Raw genomic sequence first — 22,500 nt, 5'->3', positions numbered from 1 at the left:
AGAGAGCAAGAGAGAGAAAGAGAGAGAAAGAGAGAGAGCAAGAGAGAGAAAGAGAGAGAGAGAGAAAGAGAGAGAGCAAGAGAGAGAGAGAAAGAGTGAGGGAATGAAAGCGAGAGAGAGAGACAGAGAGAGAAAGAGAGAGAGCAAGAGAGAGAGAGAAAGAGTGAGGGAATGAAAGCGAGAGACGAAAGTGAGATAACAAAATGGCAGCCAAGACGGACTGCGCTATATTGTGCGCCACACAAAGGCCTGTTCTAACAGGCGATGCAACGGGACACTGCATTCTGTTAGGTCCCTGTGCCGAGCGCACACAGGACGAGAAAAGGGATTGGGTGGAGGAAGAGCAGCGCACACAGTGAAACATGCGTGCTCTCTCCGCCTGGCTGTCTGCTCTCTATTTCAGGCGATCCATTATCTCCACTCCACAGTTGACATGGATATCAGATCAGCTGTGTCATATTCACACACTCACCATCTAATTAAAGCAAAGTGGAAATATCTGGTAATCTTAGAGTTGATTTTTTTGGCCTATTTATTCTCCCAAGGCTTACGTAAGAATGTTGTAAGTCCTCTGTAAATGTGTGAACGTTTGAATGGTTAAGTTAAACATGAACGTTATATATATATATTATATATATATATATATATATATTATAAACATGAAGGAGATATATGTGTTTATTTGTCCTTTATGCACATGTCTGTCTTTCTTTCTCTTAAGCATTATCTGTCTCAAGCTGGTTCTCTGGTTCTCTGGTTCTCTGCCCCTAAGCTTCCTCTCCTGCCTGTTTTCTCTGTTTTTCTGCCCCTAAGCTTCCTGTCCTGCCTGTTTTCTCTGTTTTTGTCTCCCCCTGCCTTCCCTATCTTGACCAGTGTTAGTGAGAGAGGCACTTGGTGAATTCGTGTGCATCCGGTACATACAGAGTGCTAAGCCGGCCGTGCTTGTCTCGTCCTGTCCGGGGAGGGGGACGAGGTAGCCCTGAGCAGCTCAAGGGAGATGGGGGGGGGGGGGGGTTGCGGGATGGGATTTTACAGCCCCCTTCACAGCTATTGGACAAGGCATGAGAAATGACGACCACGCTGGAAAATGGAGGGGGGGGGGGGGTCTCCATGTTTTTCATTAGCACCTCCACAGTGGCTGCGGCTAAAGCAAACACATTTTATTTTCCTTCCCCCAGCAAATGCAGACGCAGGAGCAGCAAGCAGTAGCCGCGCTGGCAGCTTAATGACGCAGGGGGAAAATGACACATTTATGAGTGCTGTTTTTCATTACACAGTGAAGGTGAATTCCAACGGCTCGTTCTCCATTTGATTAGAGTCTGCTCTGGATGTGCATATGGCTGAGGGAGCTCGTTTGATGCCTGTGCCCGAGTGAATACAGCACGCAGTCTGCTGAACAGCAGCCCTGGGATAGCAATGAGGAGACGCTGCATACCGCAGCCATTACTCTCAGGAACCGCAGCCGCAATTTACAGTATATTCTGATCATGCTTGGTCTGATTTTGCCATGTGCATGTGTGTGGGTATATGCCCATGTGTCTGTGTGCCTATTCATGCGTGTGTGTGTGTGTGTCATGGCCTAAGGATGTGTTGCCACAGACAGGGTCCACAGGTTTCCCAGGGGCCTCAGGTGATGTCATCAGCCCATATTACATGTTGAGCTCTTCCTCAGCTATGACATGCGACCTGATCTACAGCTGTCACGCTCAGCAGGATGAACTGGGCGGCTGCTGATGTCTTTGATAGAGATACAGAATGTATTGTTCACTATGGTACATTGACATGGGAATGTTGGGATCATTTTTAAATAGGCTAAATAATCATGGATGGATGGAGGATTGGAGGATCTTCTAGTATGAGGACAGATGGAGGATCTTGTATGAGCATCAGTTGGTTGAGGATCAGGCTGTGTTGGTTGAGGATCAGGCTGTGTTGGTTGAGAATCAGGCTGTGTTGGTTGAGGATCAGGCTGTGTTGGTTGAGGATCAGGTTGTGTTGGTTGAGGATCAGGTTGTGTTGGTTGATCAAAGTGCTGAACAGCTGAACACACTTCCGTGTCCTGGTGTTCCCCAATGAAGGGGGTAAAAATGTCCTACATGTACCTTTCTGCCTCCCTTCTGCTCAGTTTGCAGTGATTACCATGCAGGTCAAGATGAAAGAGAGGGAATGTGTCCATACAGAGAGAGAGAGAGAGAGAGAGAGAGAGAGAAAGAGAGAGAGAGGGACAGGGAAGGAGGAAGAATGATGAGAGGAGTGCATGACATGGAGAATTGGGAGGAGGAGTGGGCATGTCAATTAGCGAAACTCACACAGTCCATAGCAGTGGATTCCCTGCCCCTCACTCTGCCCTCCTCCTCAACGCTGGGTACCAGAGAATCACTGCAGTAGCCAGAAATGGATGGATCTGTGGGACAGAAGAGCATTTCGCTTCGCTGCGTGTACAGTATGCTAGCTGTTGCTAACAGGAACACAACTGGGTCCAAATCCAGACCTGCTCCAGACACAGCTGTTATCTGGGTGTAGTAAAGTCCAGCAGGGGAAATGAATTCATCTCTCCAAGATAGCTCTTTGCCTATGGTAGCAGAAATGGTCTGGACCTCATAACAGGAAGCTTCATTATGAAAGGACAAACAGTGAAATGAGGAAGATCTAGCAGCATGGCCACTCATTCATCTTCCCTCCATAATTGCTGTGTTGATTAATATGCAGCTGTAGTGTGCACTGGCCTGCACACTACAGCTGCACTGCGAAAAAGAGCAAATATGCCCCATGTCCACAGAGTCCCAACACCCCGCTACCCACCACCCTCTTTGTTGACTGGGATTCATTTGCGCCGCGTCGACGGTGGATGAGGCGATTGATCTTTCGCAGGCGGCGTCCGTGCCTAATCTTGTGTTGGTGCTCCCTGATCCTTCACTAAGGGAGCAGTTGACACTCGTTTGGGCGGCGGACGGCCGGCCGTGATGGAGGGGCCTCGGGGGCTCCTGCTGACACCGTCCTGCATTTTCCGACGCGCAGGAAAAAGGTCAGAGCCGCCATGTTGGAACTAATTGCGCGAATCCGAGGTTGCATAATTAACGGACGTCGCATTTGCATCCCAGCTCGTTTTATTACACATCCGATTTGTGTTTTAAATCAGAGAGGGGCCCATAACATCAGTGTTTGACAAGGTGCTTTGATGGTATAACAGGATTTGGTAATTCTCAGGGTACACAACTCTGTCGGAATCTCAGGCCGTGATTCTTACAACCATCTGCTTCTAGACATGTTTTTAAACAGAAGGCGAAGGCTTGCAAATCGAACGATTTGAGGACGATTGCGAGATGGTGCCTTGTTTCTCAGCTGACATGTCATGTTGTTTTTGTGGGAGCATGTGTGATTTAAAACCTAGTTAAGCGATCTGTGCCTTTAACAGCCCAGAGATACCCCGACAGCTGTCAAGCTAACTTCATTTATGCAAAGAGAAGGAATGGGATGTTTGTCCTGCAGTGCATGCGAATGAAGTGGGTGTCAGAGCAGACAGTACAACAAGACCTTCCGGGATGAATTCTTATCAGATGAGCTGTCAAGATAATGTTAATCACTTGCAGAACTAAAATATATCTACCACAACTGCACAAAATAAAATAGAACAAATAAGAATAAAGGTATGATTATTCTATCTTTATTGTCTCTATTTTTGGAGGCTGTAATACTAAAGTAACCCTATTAACAGAGCAGGACAGTATTTGCACGACTGTAGTCACTTCACAAGCCAGCGTGATGGTCATTTATATAACAGGTGCATCCGTCAGTAACAGTAGAAGATCATAGGCAGGATCCTGACAGCTTGTCCATGAGAGTTTGACACTCTCTCAGGTCGGCTCTGAGACAAACGACTCCATGTCCGCGCATGTGCCATGTGCCCCCCTCCACTCTCTCCGTCTGTGACATCAGTGTCCTTCAGCCGTCACACGTCTAACGCGTTGTGTGCATTTGGTTTTCTCATTTCGCCCTCATTCAGAAGAGAAATTGATGCAGTTTGCCGTGACTAATCCACCCCCCCCCCTCCCTCCCTCCACTGTGTTAGTTTGCCCCCCCCCTCCCTCCACTGTGTTAGTTTGCCCCCCAGTGGTCCAGCTGCTGGGGCACCCTGTTGTGCGGCACGCGGCACACACACTCTGTGCCGCAGAGTCCCTGCGACGGCCATATAACGCCGCCACAGCGCAGAAACAAATGGCCATTTCATGCCGTCTAACAGCTTTTTTCCCTCTCTCTTTCTCCTCCCCTCTGCTCTCTCTCTCTCTTTCTCTCTCTCCATCTCACTTCTTCAACCTCTTTACTCTCTCTTCTTCTGCTGTCTTGCTCTTTCTTTTCTTCCACCTCCTCTTCAATCTTTCCATTTCTTCTCTCTCTCTTCCCCCCTCTCTTCCCTCTCTCTTTCTCTCTCTCTTCCCTCTCTCTTTCTCTCTCTCTCAGGCTTCCCTGGACTCCCAGTAAGACCCACTGCTCCCACTTGGAGATCAGCTCCACCCTACAACAGCAGCCATGGCAGAAGACGCTGACATGCGCAATGAGCTGTCCGACATGCAACAGCGTGCCGACCAGCTGGCAGACGAGGTGAGCAACACACACACACACACACACATGGACATGTACACGCACACACACACACACAAACACATATGAACATAGACACACACACACAAACACACACACACACACTCACACACACACACATGGACACAAGCAGGCTATGCACAAACACATTTTTAACCAATGATGTTATTGTCTCAATGATTAATTAAGTCCTTTCAAATAGACCCCACATTGTAATGCAGTTGTTCCACTCCTCAATGCAATTAGTTTGTGTCAGCTCTCCAGGTATAATGTCCCAGTGGTGGTTTCTCCCTGCATGACTACCTTCTAGTGTTTAGTCCCCTCATCACTTAATGTGACTTTGCACATCCCTTTCCAACTCATATGAGTGTGAGAGCTGTCAGGGCCTTTAGACTAGTCCATTCCCCTCCAGCAGTGCTCCTCTCCCTCCCTCTGCAGCGGGGGCAGGCTGATTCACACACCCTGCCCATGCTCACCGCGTCCTCACAGCCACACTAACGCTTTCTCTCAGGGCACAGTGTGTGTGTGTGTGTGTGTGTGTGTGTGTGTGTGTGTGTGTGTGTGTGTGTGTGTGTGTGTGTGTGTGTACAGTATTGGGTCTGTGTAGAGGCCTGTGATGTACTGTAGTTTGATGTAGGTCATTTGTGTGCGTGTGTTCTTGAGGATGTACAATATGTGTGTGTGCGAAGAGAGAGAGAGAGAGAGAGAGAGAGAGGTAAAGTGAGAGAGGAAGAGAATTGGGAGAGAGAGAGATAGAGAGAGGGGGGGTAAAGGGAGAGAAATAGAGAGAGATAGAGAGAGAGAGAGAGAGAGATGGTGGGAGAGGGGGTAAAGGGAGAGAGAGAGAGAGAGAGAGAGAGAGAGAAAGAGAGAGAGAGAGGGAGAGAGGGAGAGAGATGGTGGGAGGGTCCACCTGCACTCAGTGCTTACATAACGCTGCAGCATTCACTGAGTGAGCAGAGGACTGAGAGGGAGGAGTTAGAGAGAAAGAAGAAAAGAAAAGAGGAAAGTCAGAGAAATAGAGAATTAACACGAGGAATGAGAGGAAGAGAGAGAGAGAGAGAGAGAGAGAGAGAGGAGAGAGAGAGAGAGAGAGGAGAGAGAGGAAGAGAGAGAGAGAGAGAGAGGGAGAGAGAGGAGAAGAGAGAGAGAGAGAGTGAGAGAGAGAGAGAGAGAGGGAGAGAGGGAGAGAGAGAGGGAGAGAGAGAGAGAGAGAGTGATGAGTGTGAGCTGTGAGCTGTGAGCGGAATGGAGCGGAGCATTGCCCTGGAGCGCTGAGGCGCTGTTGACTGCTGTAGCGCCCAAACCCCCCCACCCCCACCCCCACCCCCATGCTGCCACTGCACCACCTCCCACTCATCTATTCAGGATGCGGGCTCACAGCTGAGCCCAGGACGCAAACGCAGAATAAAGGCATTACTCATGGTCCAGTTTGAAATGATCCACGCGCTGGGCTCCGATGAGGGAGAGTCCTGGCAGAATACCATGGAGCCCTTTGCTTCTCCTCATCTGGCAAATACTTTAAGGGCTTGTGACATAAACAATACTGGAAACAGAAACGTAAACCAAAGAGAAGTGAGGGATTTAAGTTGAAGAGTGGAACCGACAGTAGGTCCATTTTGTAGCTTTTTTTCAGAGGGGGGCAGCCATTTTGAGTCCTCTGCTGTCTAAACGGATGGTTGCCGGGCTGTGGACACTACAACACTAAATTGGGGGGGGTGGCTGACTTAGCCCATGTTAGTTCCCCAGAATGCCCTGTCCACTTCAGCTGTCCACTCCCTCTCCCCAACTGACCCCAAGGGACATGGACGGAGGCTGGTCTGGTGCGGTCTCCAGCGCTGTGAGCGCAGACAGGCATGATGAGACGCTTCAGCTCTCTCATAGCTCCGTCTCCGTCTCCGTCAGCCTGCGCCCCATGCCCACTCGCCTGATGCAGGCTATTTAGAGCTTCAATGAAATAATAAAAGAAATAGGAACATTCGCCTGACACACACGCACAGCTAAAAATAGAGCCGTCCTGTTCAAGGTGCTGCTGGGAAAAAAAGAAACGCCTGCTCCTTCAAAGTAGTGAAGCAGAATGATTTACTAGGTTTTATAAAATGTAACTGAGGTAACATAGATAGACACGAACACAATAAAGCATATCTGTAACAACAACAAGATAATAATGTTATCGAGGGCTTGTGTTGCACCATGTTTAGAACTTATTCTCACCAAGTGGTCAATGAAATTTGTAACATCTGCATATTTAATCAATATCGGCCATTCAGCCACCACATATGGAAAATCAGCAGAGCAGTTCATATTCTCTGTCTAATAATCAATAGCCACTGTGTCAGTCATATTGCATGCTAGACCTATAACACTATAGACCAAATTTCAATTGAGCTTTCTTCGCTACCACTTCTGTACTCTGTTCTTCATCTCATTTTGACAAGACATGAGTAGATTCTATAAAGATGAATAATTCAGCATTTGTTTCTGAGGCAATGGTATTCTGCAAAAAATTAGGCCAGGCACAGAATTAATGGTCATCCCATAAAAAGAAAAACATTTACAGGACTGTCACCATCATTGCAGAAGCGTTGCAACCAAAACATAGCGTTTTGTAGAAATTGATGATGGTGCTGGAGGCATTGATTGGTTTTCCATTGATTTCTCTCTCTGGTACAGCGGCATTATGGATTTCCATCTCACATAGATGGTGCTTTTTTTTTATTGTCGTATTTTTTTGCTTGTTTCAGCACATAATGTTTTCCTTTCTTTCCTCCTGACAGTCACTGGAGAGTACTCGTCGTATGCTGCAGCTGGTGGAAGAGGTAAGAAACATCAAATTCACCTTGATTTCTCTAGAGCCCATGCAATTACAGCTGAAACCATATTTGGATATATCCATTCATTCTTTTTGATCCAAAAACATAGCAATAATTTAACATCTAGCAGAGACAAAAATATGTTATTCTTGTGTAGTTTGATATTTTAAAGAATTTAAACAGCTTAATTTCCAGAAGTCATGATTCAGTGTCTGATAACAAATGAGGGTTTTGATTCTCCTGATTTAGTTTATTGACGGTGTGAATCTTAAATTCCAGTAAGCCTTGGCATTGCTTTTGTATCAGTCAATACTCTTCCCTGACTCTGTCATCCAAATGAGCTGTGATCCACATTGAGATTGAAAGTTTATAGCTGGATTGAAAAAGAATGCCGCAAGTGCATCCAGCCTGCTTAATCAGTAGACCAGAGACAGTGTGTGTGTGTGTGTGTGTGTGTGTGTGTGTGTGTGTGTGTGTGGGCAGTGAGACAGCCAGGCTCTGACGACAAGCCTCTGCAGCATATCTCAAGGTCGTATTGATAATCAGTCGGTGGTATCTGCCAGCCAGGCTCCTCCCGACGAGCATTAGAGGCAGATGAGGAGGCCGATAACGCGCCTCGCAGGTGACAATCAGACAGTTGGCCGCGGGACAGAGACGCGCGCTGGGGATGGAACAGGAGGCGAGCTGCAGGGCGTAGAGGCCTGAGCGGCCGCAGAGGCGTGCTGGACGGGGGGAAATAGCCACTTTAGTCAGCCGAGTTAGTCACCGATTAGTCACCAGCCAGCGCGCCAGAAAAAGAAAAAAGCAGCTCCGTCCGCATTAAACGGGTAAAGTGCAAAACCTACGCAGTACTGGATGGGATGGTGGATTTTGGGTGGTAGGGGTGCAGGGAAGGGGTGATGACAGAAGCAATGAGGAATAGCCCACTCCCCAGTTCCACTTATACACACTCACACACCCACCCCCCAAAGCTATCAGCCTGCGGCATTGCACAAGGCAAAGGGGCTAAATTGATGTTACCACATGCATTATTTACACCGGGGCCAGGTACCAGGCCCACGCCAGGGCCCAAACTGCTGAGTGGAGACACTGCTGGTCACGGCGGACCCTCCAGGGACACATTTAGGGCCACTTCGGGGGCTTCCTGCATAGACAGTGGGAGGTGGGGGCAGTTGAGGGGGTGGGGGCAGGGGGTCAGTTGGCTGCTGTCTAATCTCAGAGTAATTTATACACAGTTCCGTCTCCTGATTGCTGCAAAATGTCGATCGGCGCTTTCCATTGGCGCGCAGCAGAATTGCTGAAGCAGCGGCAGCCATGCTGATTTACTCTCTCAGTCCAGCACGCCAGGTGCCTCGTCTGAGAGATAGTTCTTAACTGCCCCCGGAAAAAACGAGGACAGCCCAGCAGGGTTATTGCTCCAGGCTAATTATGTGGACGCGGTTCTTTATTTATTTAGTCGCTCCATTGTGACTGTGTGGCTTCCTGTGTCGTGGAAATGGAGGAGACTTGGTGACCGTGTTTATGGTCATTGGCTGTTCTGTGTAATGGCAATACACTCATTCATAGCAATCTAACTTGGCTGTTCTGTGTAATGGCAATACACTCATTCATAGCAATCTAACTTGGATAGTCAATTTGTGATTCTATCTTTGAGGGTTTTTCCAGACATTGTTACAAAAATGTAAGAAATATGCCTGCATTTTATGTGGGAGTATTTGTGGTGGATTAAAAACATTTTTTTTATGAACTAAATTAAATTACTTTATTATAGTAGTGTTTATTATAATACATTAGGTTAATATTTAGATTTCCATAGGTATTTCAGTTGCTCACTGAAATATACTCATACAGATCTGTCAATACTCTGTCAATAGAACAGTATTAACCCCTTGGGTAGGTGATTGATTTTTTTTCAGGTTAAAGGTCAATATAGGTTGTTTGTTGGCGATGGTATACTTGTCTAAGGATTACCCCAAATCATGTACAGGCATCATGTCATTTATTCAGAACATGGTAGCCATATTATAGCAAACAAATCAGGTTGATTCATGTCTTCAGAATCGTGATCCACATCGTCTCTATGACGATAAACCTATTTTCCTCTCACTTGACTCCGCCCAGCTCCTCACTGATCTCACACACATTCTCTCTCTCTCTCTTTCTTTCTTTCTTTCTTTCTCTCTCCCCTCTCCCACTCCGGCCTTGCCTTGTGTGTGTCCTTGCGGTGGTTCTTGCTGAGTAGAGTAAAGATGCAGGAATCAGGACTTTGGTTATGCTGGACGAGCAGGGAGGTAAGTCTGGACACAGCTGGGGCAACAGGAAGGGAACACGCATCTGAATCAGTAATCACTTTAGACTTCTAGAATAATCTAACCTTCTAGAATAATCTAACCTTCTAGAATAATCTAACCTTCATGTATTTTTTCTAGCATAGACAGTGACAGTGTTTCAAGTCTAAAAGTATGTATTAAACTCTGAACTATTGATCATTAAACTCTTTAAGCATGAATGATGCAATTTTTATGTAGGATTTCAAATAATTTGATATGAAGGACATATATCTATGAAAGATAGTGTACAATTCAATACTGGTCTATTTAAATATTTCACACCAGATTTCATGATGCATGTTGTTCTTTATTTAATCCCTTCTCTTCATGAAAAACTGTCTTATTCATTTTCCTCCTTTTCAATAACATCTTGGATTCACAACCAAACAGCCATTTATAACTGTTCTGCTTCTATGCTCTTTTCTGTTGTTTTTCCCACTAAACTAAGAATATTTGGCCTCGGAACAATGTATCCTAGGACAGCATTTACCACATCAGTCAATTCATAGAGTAAGAAACCTTAGGAGGCTTGGGCGATTTGGGTTAGACCGTTTGGTTCATATTTGCGGCTCTATATGACTGCCATCCACTGTTACCTACGAATACCATGCCGAATGGTAAACTAGAGCAACAGTTCTCCTCAGTGGGCGAAATGCCAAACCAAAACGATCGATTTAGCTGGTAATGACAAAATCCACACTTCCTCATGAAACTAACACATTTTTGTATAATCCCTGGTCAAATACAATAGCATATTATTATCCCTAATCATCTCATTACCATGTTGAACTTCATGCACCAGGTGACATTTTGTGCATTTTACGTTTAATAAAGCGCCGTCTTCTCACCTATTAGGTTTAACAATGTGACTGTCAGATCCATGTCTTCAGCATTACAGAAATGGAAGAAGCGTAATATAAACAGAATATTAGCCTTGGTTGGCTATTTTGACTGGCCTTGTACTGGGAACCCCCATCCCCTCCAACCAAAGCTGATAATTAGCCTCTCTCGCTGGCATCGTCTGCAGTGGGGGTGAGAGAGAGCTCAAATCTCCACCCATCCACTCAGACCTCCAGGCATGGCTGCTAAAGCCTATTTAAACGAGACCCCAGCCGTATAAGCAGGCCGCACTCCCTGACCCCTCCTGCCTGCACGTCAGCCATGATGGAATGCGCTTTAGTACACAACTCTGACCTGCAAAGAGGAGAAGCTAGGCCAAGCCATTGACACGGAATGGCAAACAATGGTCTGTGTAAACTTGCGTTAGCGTCCGCCACCGAATGCTTGCCTTTTGTGTACTCAAAAAATAGAGATTTTCAGACGGTATCGCAAAGAGGCTAACGCTCTGATTAAGTTCACACCAGTGTTTAGGGACTAGTTTCAGAGAAGTGTCTGCTGAGTGAGTTAGCAATGCTAAATGCTGAATGAGATAATGAGCTTAGTGGTGCAACACTCCGGGATTGCACAAAGGTTAGCGGCTGAGTTAGCCAACTATCACTTTAACCTCGACCTGCACCTGCACCTGCACCTCCTCTCGTCCCTGCTGTCCCCCATAAACCCCTCTAGAACACATGTCTTGTCCTTGCTACAAAAATAGGCAGTCCCCTACCCCACAACTGCATCGCTGACAATCACCAAACCTAGCCATGCTTGCCACATTCATTTCCTTCCCTTGGACACACAGATGCCAAATAGAAGCCCTCCCCCTCCCCAACACAGGCTGTGTGTGCACCGAGCAACATTACCAACCAGTGGTCGTCCACACACTACGCCTCTATGCTGACAGATCTAAGCTTCCTTTTTAATTCAACCTAGATGTGAAATTAAAGGTGTGCGGCGCCACGGGCTTCCTCTTCTGTGGTGGCCATAATAGACCACAGACAGTCCTGGCAAGACCTGCAATGATGTTTCAGACCTTTTGACTCCTTTTTCTTTAATTAGTCATATTCTTTGTATTCCAAATCCCCCGTGTTGGAGAGCCTTTTGAGATTTCATTGTCTTCTTTTAAATGCACCCTTTAAATGGATTTTACTTTCATTTGACAGAGTAAAGAGGGAGAGACTTTATGAAGAATATGATGCTAATTTCTCTCATAAAACTCAGCATTCAAGTGTTAATTAATTTTATTACAGCAAGAGAGGAATATTTGGGGTATAGACTAAATATATAGTGAGGCATTGGAGCCTATGCTAATTGCCTATATAAAATACAGAATTAAATGTATACAACCTGAGTATATTTATGGAGGTACTTTACTCATATTCTTTAAATTACGTTAAGTTTGCTTAATATACTCTGGCGCTGTCCTTCAAACTGACCACATAAAAGCTCACAGTTGAGCGTGTGTTCTGCGTTCAGAGATAGCCACCACACTTAGTCCACAAAAGCAGCTTTCATTAATCTCACGCCCAGTACGATACTCATTCCACTGCTGTCATCCCTTTGTCCTGACCAGAACAACTCGATCGTGTCGAAGATGGCATGAACCATATCAACCAAGACATGAAGGAGGCCGAGAAAAATTTAAAAGATTTAGGGAAATGCTGTGGCCTATTCATATGCCCGTGTAACAAGTAGGTACTGAAAACGTTGCTGGAAGGTTCTTCTGCGTATGTGGTGGCGTCCATTTTCTTTTTTGGGTTTTTGTTCGTTTTTTTTTTCCTTTTGTCAAAGTGAGTGTCTGAAGTTCTTTGTCCTCTCTTCTTTGTCCTCTCTTCTGTGTCCTCTCTTCTGTGTCCTCTCTTTCTTTCTCTTTTCTTTTCCCTTCTTCTGTTCTCATGTGCTTCGTTCTGTGGGGGATAAATGACTTGTGTTTAATCAGAGCAACTGGAGCGCATCGAAGAGGGAATGGACCAAATCAATAAGGACATGAAGGATGCAGAAAAGAATTTGAACGATCTAGGAAAATTCTGTGGTCTTTGCTCCTGTCCGTGTAACAAGTAGGTGCTTGCCTGCCTGCCTGCCTGCCTGCTATTAAAAATAATAGTGATTATAGACGTGGTAGCTTTGTAGCGGCGACTAGTTATAGTCCATGCCAGCTGAAACTCGAGTCCCAAGCCTTGCATCCAGCCTCCCCGTTCCTATAATCTGCACTGTGGCCTGCCCTCAGAGAAGACTGAGCATGAGGCATGCTCACATTACACGCACACACACACAGACACACACACACGCGCACACACACACACACACACACACACACACACACACAAACAAACATACATTAAAAGGCATTTAATGCCCCCACAGTAGTAGTTTCACAAGGCCTGGTCTCAGGCATGTTATTCCCATTATGGTGGCCACATATTATGTATGGGACAGCTGCCAAACTGCCCCGAACCCAACAGCCCCAGGCAGTGCTTTAGCACGATTCACCCTCTGCCTATTCATGCTGCGGAGCAGCCTGGGAGGTAGTAAAATGGCAAATTCCCAGCATGCAGCTCTGCTGCCTCAGCAAAGTGCTCTGCTCCGTAGCAAAAGGCTCTTCCAAATTTGGATTGGCCAGATAAGGCCTTTCTCCGGGTGCAGACCCTGCTGCTTTGGATCCACTTCATAACGTAATAAGGCCAGCCACTGTAGTGGAGTTACTTCAAAGAAAACTCCAACCTGATGTCAAGGTAGTGCTCAGTCTACGGCCTGAGCTCCTCTGCACACAAACCAGGGCTACCAACACAACCTCTCCAATGCATCTCCCCACCCTCATGCCCCTCCACCAGGGGTCTACTAACCAAGCTAGCCTAGCTATCGTAGCCCTTTTCCTCATTTGCATGCCAACATTACGCTGGTCACCTATTCTAGCCTTTTAGCAGTGCTAGCGGATGTAACCAACTGACCTTTTTCATTAGCAACTCTGCAACCACATCCATCAGTGGCACGTACTGGAATGACCAGACAGCATGTCCGTGAATGCCCATGCATGCTAATGCAACTCAGTGCTAATGATGCTAACAAGTGCTACTAATATTCATGATAATTATGAACCCTTTAAATTTTGCCTTAATGGTACTAACTGCTAAATGGTGTTTTCAAATGTGAACTGTGGACACACAGACCCAGACAGATGCAACAATTATCCCACAGTAAAGCAAGAAGGTAGCATTTTTTCCTGCACTATTGTGAACATCAAATTGAATGGCTCAAAAATGCCATGCTAATTGCTTTAACAGTGAGAGGCCTGAGTACTGACTGGGAAATGCCAGACAAGTGTAGGAGACGGCGAGAGAAAGGGAAGGTGTGTTGTTGCTGAAGGGGAGAAAGGCAAAGGATTACAGGCCCTAGCTCAGAGTGTTGTAGCTCCAGCAAAACACCAAGGTTATGTGTACTTGTTTCTTCCCCATAGGGAGGGGGGGGGTGGGGTGAGGGTGACAAGCAATGGCAGAGAACTGGGTCAGGCACAGAGTGGAAAGAGCGCTTCTGAGCGAGGCGTGAACGCACGCGCTGACGGGATTTAGCTCTGCGTGACGGAGGACGCGTCAGTAGAGCTGCTCTCTCCCTCCTTTTCCGAACACGAGAAGAGAGGAGCGCTCACCATCGGTGTGTGTTCAGTTGACGCTTTGATAGACCTTCACTCCGATAGATGAGACACTTTGCTCTCAGATGTTTTTTTTCCTCCTTTCTCGCTCTTTCCTTCCCTCTCTCCTTTCGGCGGGCTGTGGAGCAAAGCCTCTATGCCACTGTCGATCCAAATCACGCTTCACTCGAATGTAATTCGCATGACATGAGGCCTTTCGACAGCATGCAAATAAAAAAAAGAACTGCGCCAGAGACATTTCATTTTTGAACCAATATTTGCAACGCTGAAGCGAATCTAGATGCTCGTAGCGGATTTTTCTTGAGATGTAATGAGAGAATATAGGGGGTTGTTATTTGGTGAAGCGCCTTGGGCAACTGATAGGCATGTCACAGCTGAGCTTTTAGCCGCCAGTGTATTTACTGTAGAGCCACATTTGCTCCAGATGAGCTTGGCACTATACTAGTTGATGCCCAAGAGATACCAGGGGGAGGGGAGAGAAAGATCGAAGGAAACATTCCCTCAGTCCGATGCTTCAAATAAAATCTCAGACTGCTCTCTCTCCCTATAACAAAAGCATGAGTTATGATTACCCAGGATTCAAGGTTAGCCATGCACATGGAGGGTGAACGGAGGAATGCCAGTTCTTTCGCATGTCGGCCCAATTTAGACTGAAAGATAGGACAAAATGATACGAAAAAGCCTCCTCCATTTTGAAGACTTCAGAACCAACTCTCTGAGTTGCACTCTAGAGTTTCCCTGAAGGCGTGGAGAGGGGCAACCATCCAGCAGACCCTTCTGCAGACAGATGAAGGGACATAAATTAGCGCCGGCACACCTGATTCCCCAAGCTGGGGAGCCTGTTTGGTATTCTGCCCTGTCTTTCCAGCCAATCAAGAGTGGAAACCTCCTCAGGCATCCTAAGGAGTGCAGTCTCTCTGTTACCGGCCATGAGGAGGAGATAGGGCCCAGCGGCACCGAGAGACTATCAACAACAAACAGCCGGCTGAGCTGACAAGGAGGGAGGGAGTCCATTTCAGATACGAGGCTCACCAAAATGGCTGCTACTTAGAGAGAAAATGCAGCATTTTTCTCCATAGTGCTTTCACAGTTAATCTTCAAAGTTATGTTTCCCAGGTTATGCTAGTAATAAAATCTCAGACGTATCTATAATCTCTTGCATGGAGATTGGAAATGTAAAGACAAGGTAGGGCAAACCGGGCACTCTGGGATAAGACGTTCTCTCCGTTTTTTTTTTTTTTTTTCGTTCACAGTTTATTTCTACTTGTCTTTCACCGGTATGGCAGTCCTGTTGCTCTGTGTTGTCTGTCTGCCGAAGCCTGTCCTGTATGTTATCTGTCATTGTCTCAGTCGGCGCATGTCCCAGTTAACGTGTGGGAGATCGTTCCATTACATAGGGGAATCACAGCAAGGAGAGGAAGGGATGAGAGATAGAATGGAGGGATAGAGGGGAAGGGATGAGAGAGAGAATGGAGGGATAGAAGGAAAGGGATGAGAGAGAGAATGGGGGGATAGAGGGGAAGGGTTGAGAAAGAGAAGAACGGAGAGGATGAAAACGATCTGAGTAACAACTTGGCCATAGTGGGATGACCACGTCCGAGAGTATACAGTTATCATTCAGCAGTCAAGGATAGGAGCGTGAGACAGGGCACAGGGCTTGTCTCCATGTGTTGTGTGTCCATCGCGGAAGGCAGCATGTGAAGAACAGGTGTTAATAAGAGAATGACCTCCCCCATCCCTGGTCTGCCTCTCTCTGCTAGTCTAACCGTTTGCTTCCTGTCGTTTTTGTCGGGATGTGTCGTATCCTTTTTCCCCTACCCCACTGTCTGTGTTTGTCTGTAATGAAGAAATGGCTTCCGTGTGGGCGTAATATAAAATGTAAAAAAAAAAAGAAAAGAGGAAACACTGAGAGAACAAACGAGTGAGCCAGCACGGAAGCGTCCGGCCGTGGTCCGGCACGCCCGCTCACTCTCTCTCCCCGCGTCTCCACACAGGATGAAGAGCGGAGCAAGCAAGGCCTGGGGCAACAACCAAGACGGCGTGGTGAACAGCCAGCCCGCCCGCGTGGTGGACGAGCGCGAACAGATGGCCATCAGCGGAGGCTTCATCCGCAGGTGAGGGCAGGGGCTGTCTCGGGGCAGGTGGGGGATGGGGATGGGCTCGGGAGGACACGAGACGAACGAACGTGAAGCTAGAGACCGAGAGACAAAGAGCACATGCAGGCTGCTAGTAGGAATAAATACGTTATATACAAGGTAAACACATTACAGGAATCAGATTTTTTTTACGGAAATCAGAATACAGATTTTTACACAAATCAGATTACAGAAATCCGATCCCAAAACTATCACTACAAGCATTGGGCAAAGCAGTCCACCAACGAGGAATCATAGAACAAAAGAGTCTAGACTGTGTCCTCTTCGTGAAGATGGGAGTAGAATCTGCTCAGGTGATGAAGGGTAATAGAGGTGGAGGGGCAACTCAAGGTTTGTGCCCAGGAGCAGAATGGCTGTGCTGGGGGCAGTTGAAAGGCTCACTGCGTGCTGAGTCAGACAGCTGGTGAGGTGAGCTGGACACTGGCTCTGGTTCCTGGTGCCATGGGACCAGGTCAGCAAGATCCAAATGTGTGTGTGTGTGTGTGTGTGTGTGTGTGTGTGTGTGTGTGTGTGTGTGTGTGTGTGTGTGTGTGTGTGAGTGTGTGTGTGTGTGTGTGTGTGTGTGTGTGTGGGAGAGTTGAGGTCCAGAGGGGATTTGTCTGTAGGTCGAAGGGCATTACAGGGTTGGGAGCGAACAGGTGTAAGAGGCAAAGCAGTTGAAACGAGTGAAACTATGGGACCTCTCTTGCTGATCTTACATAATCAGCACGTAGTCTTGCCTTAATGCAGCACCTTGGCAACTTGGAGGTGTAGGGAGGATGTGTTGACTTCCCTCGTGTGTGTATGCCTTTGTGTGTGTGTGTGTGTGTGTGTGTGTGTGTGTGTATGTGTGAACGTATGTCTGCTGACAGATAGGGTGTGTGTCTGTGAAGAGTGTGAGAGTGAGTGTATGAGATAGATTGAGTGTGATTGTGTGTGTGTGTGTGTGTGTGTCTGTGTATTAGCGCATAGTGTGTACTTGTTTACATGTCTGCTGTGTGTGTCCTCTGGCGTGTCGCCCGGGTTATGGAGCCTGTCTGTGCGTGTGTGTGTGTGTGTGCATGTGCAGGGTAACAGATGACGCCCGAGAGAACGAGATGGATGAGAATCTGGAGCAGGTGGGCGGCATCATCGGCAACCTGCGTCACATGGCTCTGGACATGGGCAACGAGATTGACACCCAGAATCGCCAGATTGACAGGATCATGGAGAAGGTATGGGCACTTAATCACCAGACCCAAGGAATCCCGGAAGTGATGTTAACTTGTGATTTTTATGCATTGATTTCCTTGTGGACAAGGCAGCATATTCTCAGGTCATCATGGAATCTCCAAACAACTTGACAACATTTTTCTGACTAGAATGTTCTAGAATCAAGAATTAAGAAACACACTCAACAATGGCAGGGGAGCTCCAGTAGATTAAACATATTGGGCCGGTTTCACATACATGGATTAAGCCTAGTCCTAGACAAAAAGAAAACTTTAAATCTTGTTTGAAAAAAAGCTTTTTGTCTAGCCCAGACCAGGAATGTACAGGAAACTGGCTGATAATCAGTGATATTTACAAATTCGTGCATAGACATGCAAAACTAAGACCTTCTTGATCAGCAAAACAAGCGATAATACCATAAACAAAAAATGCTGCGTGTTCAGTGTTCAGATTCAGGTAACGTCATACTGCTGTTTTCTCTCCCTTAGGCTGATTCCAACAAAACCCGGATTGATGAAGCCAACCAGCGCGCCACAAAGATGCTTGGCAGTGGCTAAGTTCCCAGACCCGGGGCTTTTACCAACAGCGCAGTTTGTGGGAAAGCGCAAACATGCTTTTATCATGGTATTAACCTTCTCGGTTTGCACACATGCACATATCACCTCCCCCCATTGTAAATGTTGTTCTGTGTGTTGTCTGTCTGCTTTTTCAATGATTGTCCTCGTAAAAATGATTTCTTATACTCTGTATCATTTTTTCCAAAGGTTGTATATAGTGCTATCTTGATGGCTCTAGCTCACTTGTGAAGTTTTTATTCTCTTTATCATATATATCTATATATTATATTATCACAAGTATATATATACATATATATGATATGTACTCTTTGCTGGATGAAAACTATATTAGGAATGCTCTACAAGGCGTTTTTGTTTTGTTTCTTTTTCCAGTATATCAGTATCGTCTTAGTAAACTGTGTCATTCCACGAAGCTACTGTCATGATCCTTATTTTGATGTTGTCATGACAAATTAAGGAGGGGAAAAGATGATCAACTTACCGATATGACTTCAGAAAAAGCACTTAAAATCGATTGCTGTCTTTGGTTCATTATCCTCATCAACACACATCAGTTACTGTTTAGACAATGTGCAACTAGAGTCTGTAGCCGTAATAGACATTGCATTCCAAGTGATGTGAATTGTGCGTTTCTGCATGAGCAATGGTAGATTTTAGTCTTATAAATAAAAACTTGTTTGAACAAAAAAAAATCTTGAAAAAAATGAACACATGACAGTAGCGAAAATTGACAAACGCATGCTCAGTATTAGGACACAGTTGAACGTTTCCATATTCCTGCAAGTTTGCAATAGTGCCACTCTTTCTGTCAATATTATCTTTACAGACTGTGACCATTGTTGTAAAATAATGCACAATGATCTTGGGGGGGATAAGGTTAAGCTGAAATAAAATGAAATAAAATGTTGAGGTTGTACCGCAAAAATAAACTGTTTTCTTAATGAATATGCAGTTCAATGAAAGATGTTGAATACGTGCAGGATGGGGACTGGCTGTTTACTGTAACATAGGTTTTGGATGCTCTGAAAAAAATGAAAATAAATAAACGTTTGCAATGTAAAGCAAAGGTGCATATTTCTGAGAGACCTTACTTTTATAAGACTGTATCCTGTTAGTTTATTCTCCCCATGTGGTTTGTTATTGGTAAAAAATACATCTATAATAATCTGTAACAAAAAATCAAACAAAGGGTTTTTGTTGCTTCTGTACTTAGAGCTATGCACACCAAATCGCTGAAATGTTGAATAGTTGGTATAAGAAGACAAATACATACCTTACCTGGATGACACATAGGTTAAGCTGTGAGATTGATGTCTTCGACGCATGTAATATTAAACCTCCCTCTGTATCCTGTCAGTCTGTGAAAGTGGTTGACATTTTGTAGGTAGCTGAATTGATTAAAAGTAATAAACCCCTACTTGCTGTGGGTTGTCTTTTTGTCATATTAGGCTGACTATTTCGGTTTTAGCCCTGGCTGTGTTAAACACATTCTAGCCTTTGGGGTATAGTACCAAATGGGTGCACATTCGCTCTGTAACACTGCCCCATCCTAGCCATACACCCCCATGCATTAAATATTATTTGAGAATGAGGTCAATCCACAACTCTGCCCAATTCTAGATATCTTGTAACACTGATAAAGCTTGCATTACACAGCAAGCCACAATAACAGTTTTTTTCCCCCTACCCATTATGTGTATATATTACCCAGATGATGTGTAGGTTTACATCTCATATAGTAACATAATATGTATACATCAGTGCAGTTCACTCAATAGTACACAGACTGTGAAGTCACTTCCTAGGCAGGCCCAACATGGCTGACTCATGGAATTCGGGAACTGTGTAGATTTGTTTACAAGCAGAAGCTGAAGTCTCAAGGTTCATATACTAGGAACTAAAAGCAATGCATCCGTCTCATTTTCCAACTGGGAAACCTCCTGACCGTGTATACAGTTCCATTGTAACATTATGCTCAAGATCACTAATGCATATTGTATCAATGTTAACCAGAGAGTTTAGACTGCAGGAAAATATACCTTCCACCGTAGAGGCACGCCACTAGAGGTCCATTTTAAAGCCAACAGTATGTAATAACCACATCAAAGATGTGTATGGCTTTAGAATATGTCCATCCTGTTGTGGAGAAGAATCCTTTGTTATTCTCGACAGGTGTAGAGCATGGATAAAATGCCTAAGATAGCTTCATGTTATGAGTAAGAGACACCCAAGCAAAGGTCTATGCAAAGAGACAGCCTTCTGCTTTTTACCTTATTAGGCACAAAAACAAAGCCGCGCTGTTGTGTCTCCAGCTGTCTGCTCTAATGTCCCAGTGACGACAGCCTCAGCCGACCTCACGTAAAGTTAGTAAACATCCCAACTGTCTTTATCTATACAGCTAGCAGTTTCCACCCCTTCACTGTAACCTCTGCTTTGACTTTAGGGAATAGGTCTAATCATATGCTAGTAGATTAGTATTTCATTTGTGGCTTATTTTTTATACCATATAGTTTAAACAAAACTCCCTGAAGCATAACTTAAGATCTTACGGAGCATAAGTGCTTTTTTTATTACCTTATGATTAACCTTATGTCAAATGTATGATTAACTGGAATTGTAACTTTCTCAAGTGGCATACTTTAAAGATAAATCTGGCAATTAACGAGACTTTAATCAAGGACAAGCCAGTCCTTTGTTTTAGTTCCTGTTTGGATCCAGGTAGCGACTGGGAGCAGTGTAGCCGAGCCGCTCGCGTGGAAGAGAGGTTGAGAAAAAAACACAGATCAGAGAGAACAAGTGCTGCAATATGATGCAAGCAGCCCGGCCTGAGCCCAAGCCATATTTATAATTCATCACATAATAAAAATATCAGCTCCAGCCAGGGAGAGAGAGAGAAGAGAGAGAGAGAGAAAGAGGGTGAGAGAGACAGAGAGAGAAAGAGAAATAGAGCTTCGAGCATCCTGCTTCCTCTCATGCCCTCTGTTCTTCTGATGTTTGTTTCTCTCCTCTTTTCCAAACATACTGGCCTATCTGTGTGCATTTATAGTTTAGGAGCGAGCTTTGGTATCCAGGGCAGCAGTAATTAGGAACTGCTATATAACATGACAAACATCAACAGTAGACAGACAGCCAAGGTTTCCTCAGACACCACCATGAGACAATTTGCTGCGTTTAGACAAAACACTTGTCTTATACTTTAAGATTATCAAAATGTGAACAATCCTATCAGAGCTGATCTAAATGTACAGTATGAGACTGGCCGAAGGTTTTTTATATCACTACATCGTGACTATGGTGGCCCTGTGGCAGTAGCATGCTGCGCTGCCAGCGTGACTGCGTGGTGCCCACCCAGTACCCTCATCATGAATAACAGGGTGAGCTCACAGACACTCTGTCATCCTCATGAGGGCCCAGTCACATAGGGTGACATTAGTCGCCCCTCTCAGATGTTCTTTTCTGTTGGGGGGGGGGGGGGGTTGGGGCTGTCTGGAAACTGCGTGATGACTAGGTGTGACTAGGCTATGTGGGAATGTAACATGAGGGCAATAGATTGGTGTGTGTGGGTGTGGGTACTCTCAAATGCATTTAGCCTGTTTTTTTTGTTTTTTTTTTCTGAAAATGATTCAGTCTGAAAATGATGATCAACAAGTTAGTTATGCAACCAAAGCATTAAACAACTATTGTGGTAAAGCAAATGTGGTCAAGGAATGATATGATATGCTAAATAATGAGTGATAACAATATCGCTTATAACAAATCAATCCTCTAGACAGTCTTAAGGGCACCCAAAGGTTAAATTAGGGTTATTATTATTTCCCATGGTACATCCAATCCTAAAGATAATACTCACACAAAGCACAGATGCTGAACACTTGCTGCTAAAAGCTACTTCAATGTCCTGTATAGATTTCATAAGCACCATACAGATACAATGCTTATATGAGGCTGTGGATGCTGCCACAGAGTTTCCACATTGTGTTTAAATATGAAATTGTCTTCATGATCAAAAGGAGAAAGTCTGAGTGTAAAAAAGTCTTGTCTATTTATCTTGCCATTTTATATCACTCTGTTTTTCTTTCCAGACTCATTTTTTACTCTCCCACTCACTAACCCACTCGTTCTCTCTCTATTCTCTCTCCCTCCATCTTTCTCTCTCTCTCTCTCTCTCCTCTCTGGGAGGCTGGGTGATAGGAGGCTCTTGGCTGGAGCTGACGGTAGTGGTAATTAAACAGACAGGAAATGTACTCTCTAAATGTGGCCTGCTTCACAGAGTGCTGTCTGGTGACGATGCCCTCTAGACAGCAT

The 22,500-nt window shown here is 45.3% G+C and overlaps 1 protein-coding gene across 2 annotated transcripts in view; it reads left to right on the top strand.

The window, feature by feature from the left end:
• The window catches only part of snap25a (synaptosome associated protein 25a), a 28,764-nt gene extending 9,152 nt beyond the window's left edge, over positions 1–19,612 (top strand). For both annotated transcript variants that reach the window (XM_042095688.1, XM_042095689.1), the window contains exons 2-8: positions 4,459–4,599; positions 7,377–7,418; positions 9,655–9,703; positions 12,564–12,681; positions 16,265–16,384; positions 17,475–17,619; positions 18,106–19,612. In XM_042095688.1, the coding sequence (XP_041951622.1) occupies positions 4,528–4,599; positions 7,377–7,418; positions 9,655–9,703; positions 12,564–12,681; positions 16,265–16,384; positions 17,475–17,619; positions 18,106–18,174 (615 nt within the window). In that variant the 5' untranslated portion in view covers positions 4,459–4,527 and the 3' untranslated portion in view covers positions 18,175–19,612. The remainder of the gene's footprint in view (positions 1–4,458; positions 4,600–7,376; positions 7,419–9,654; positions 9,704–12,563; positions 12,682–16,264; positions 16,385–17,474; positions 17,620–18,105) is intronic.
• Positions 19,613–22,500: the final 2,888 nt, after the last annotated feature.

Source organism: Alosa sapidissima, chromosome 6 (assembly GCF_018492685.1).
Source record: "Alosa sapidissima isolate fAloSap1 chromosome 6, fAloSap1.pri, whole genome shotgun sequence".
In the NCBI taxonomy this organism is placed as follows: domain Eukaryota; kingdom Metazoa; phylum Chordata; class Actinopteri; order Clupeiformes; family Clupeidae; genus Alosa; species Alosa sapidissima.
The sequence above is the reverse complement of the archived record's forward strand: the minus strand, read 5'-3'. Positions and strand labels throughout refer to the sequence as shown.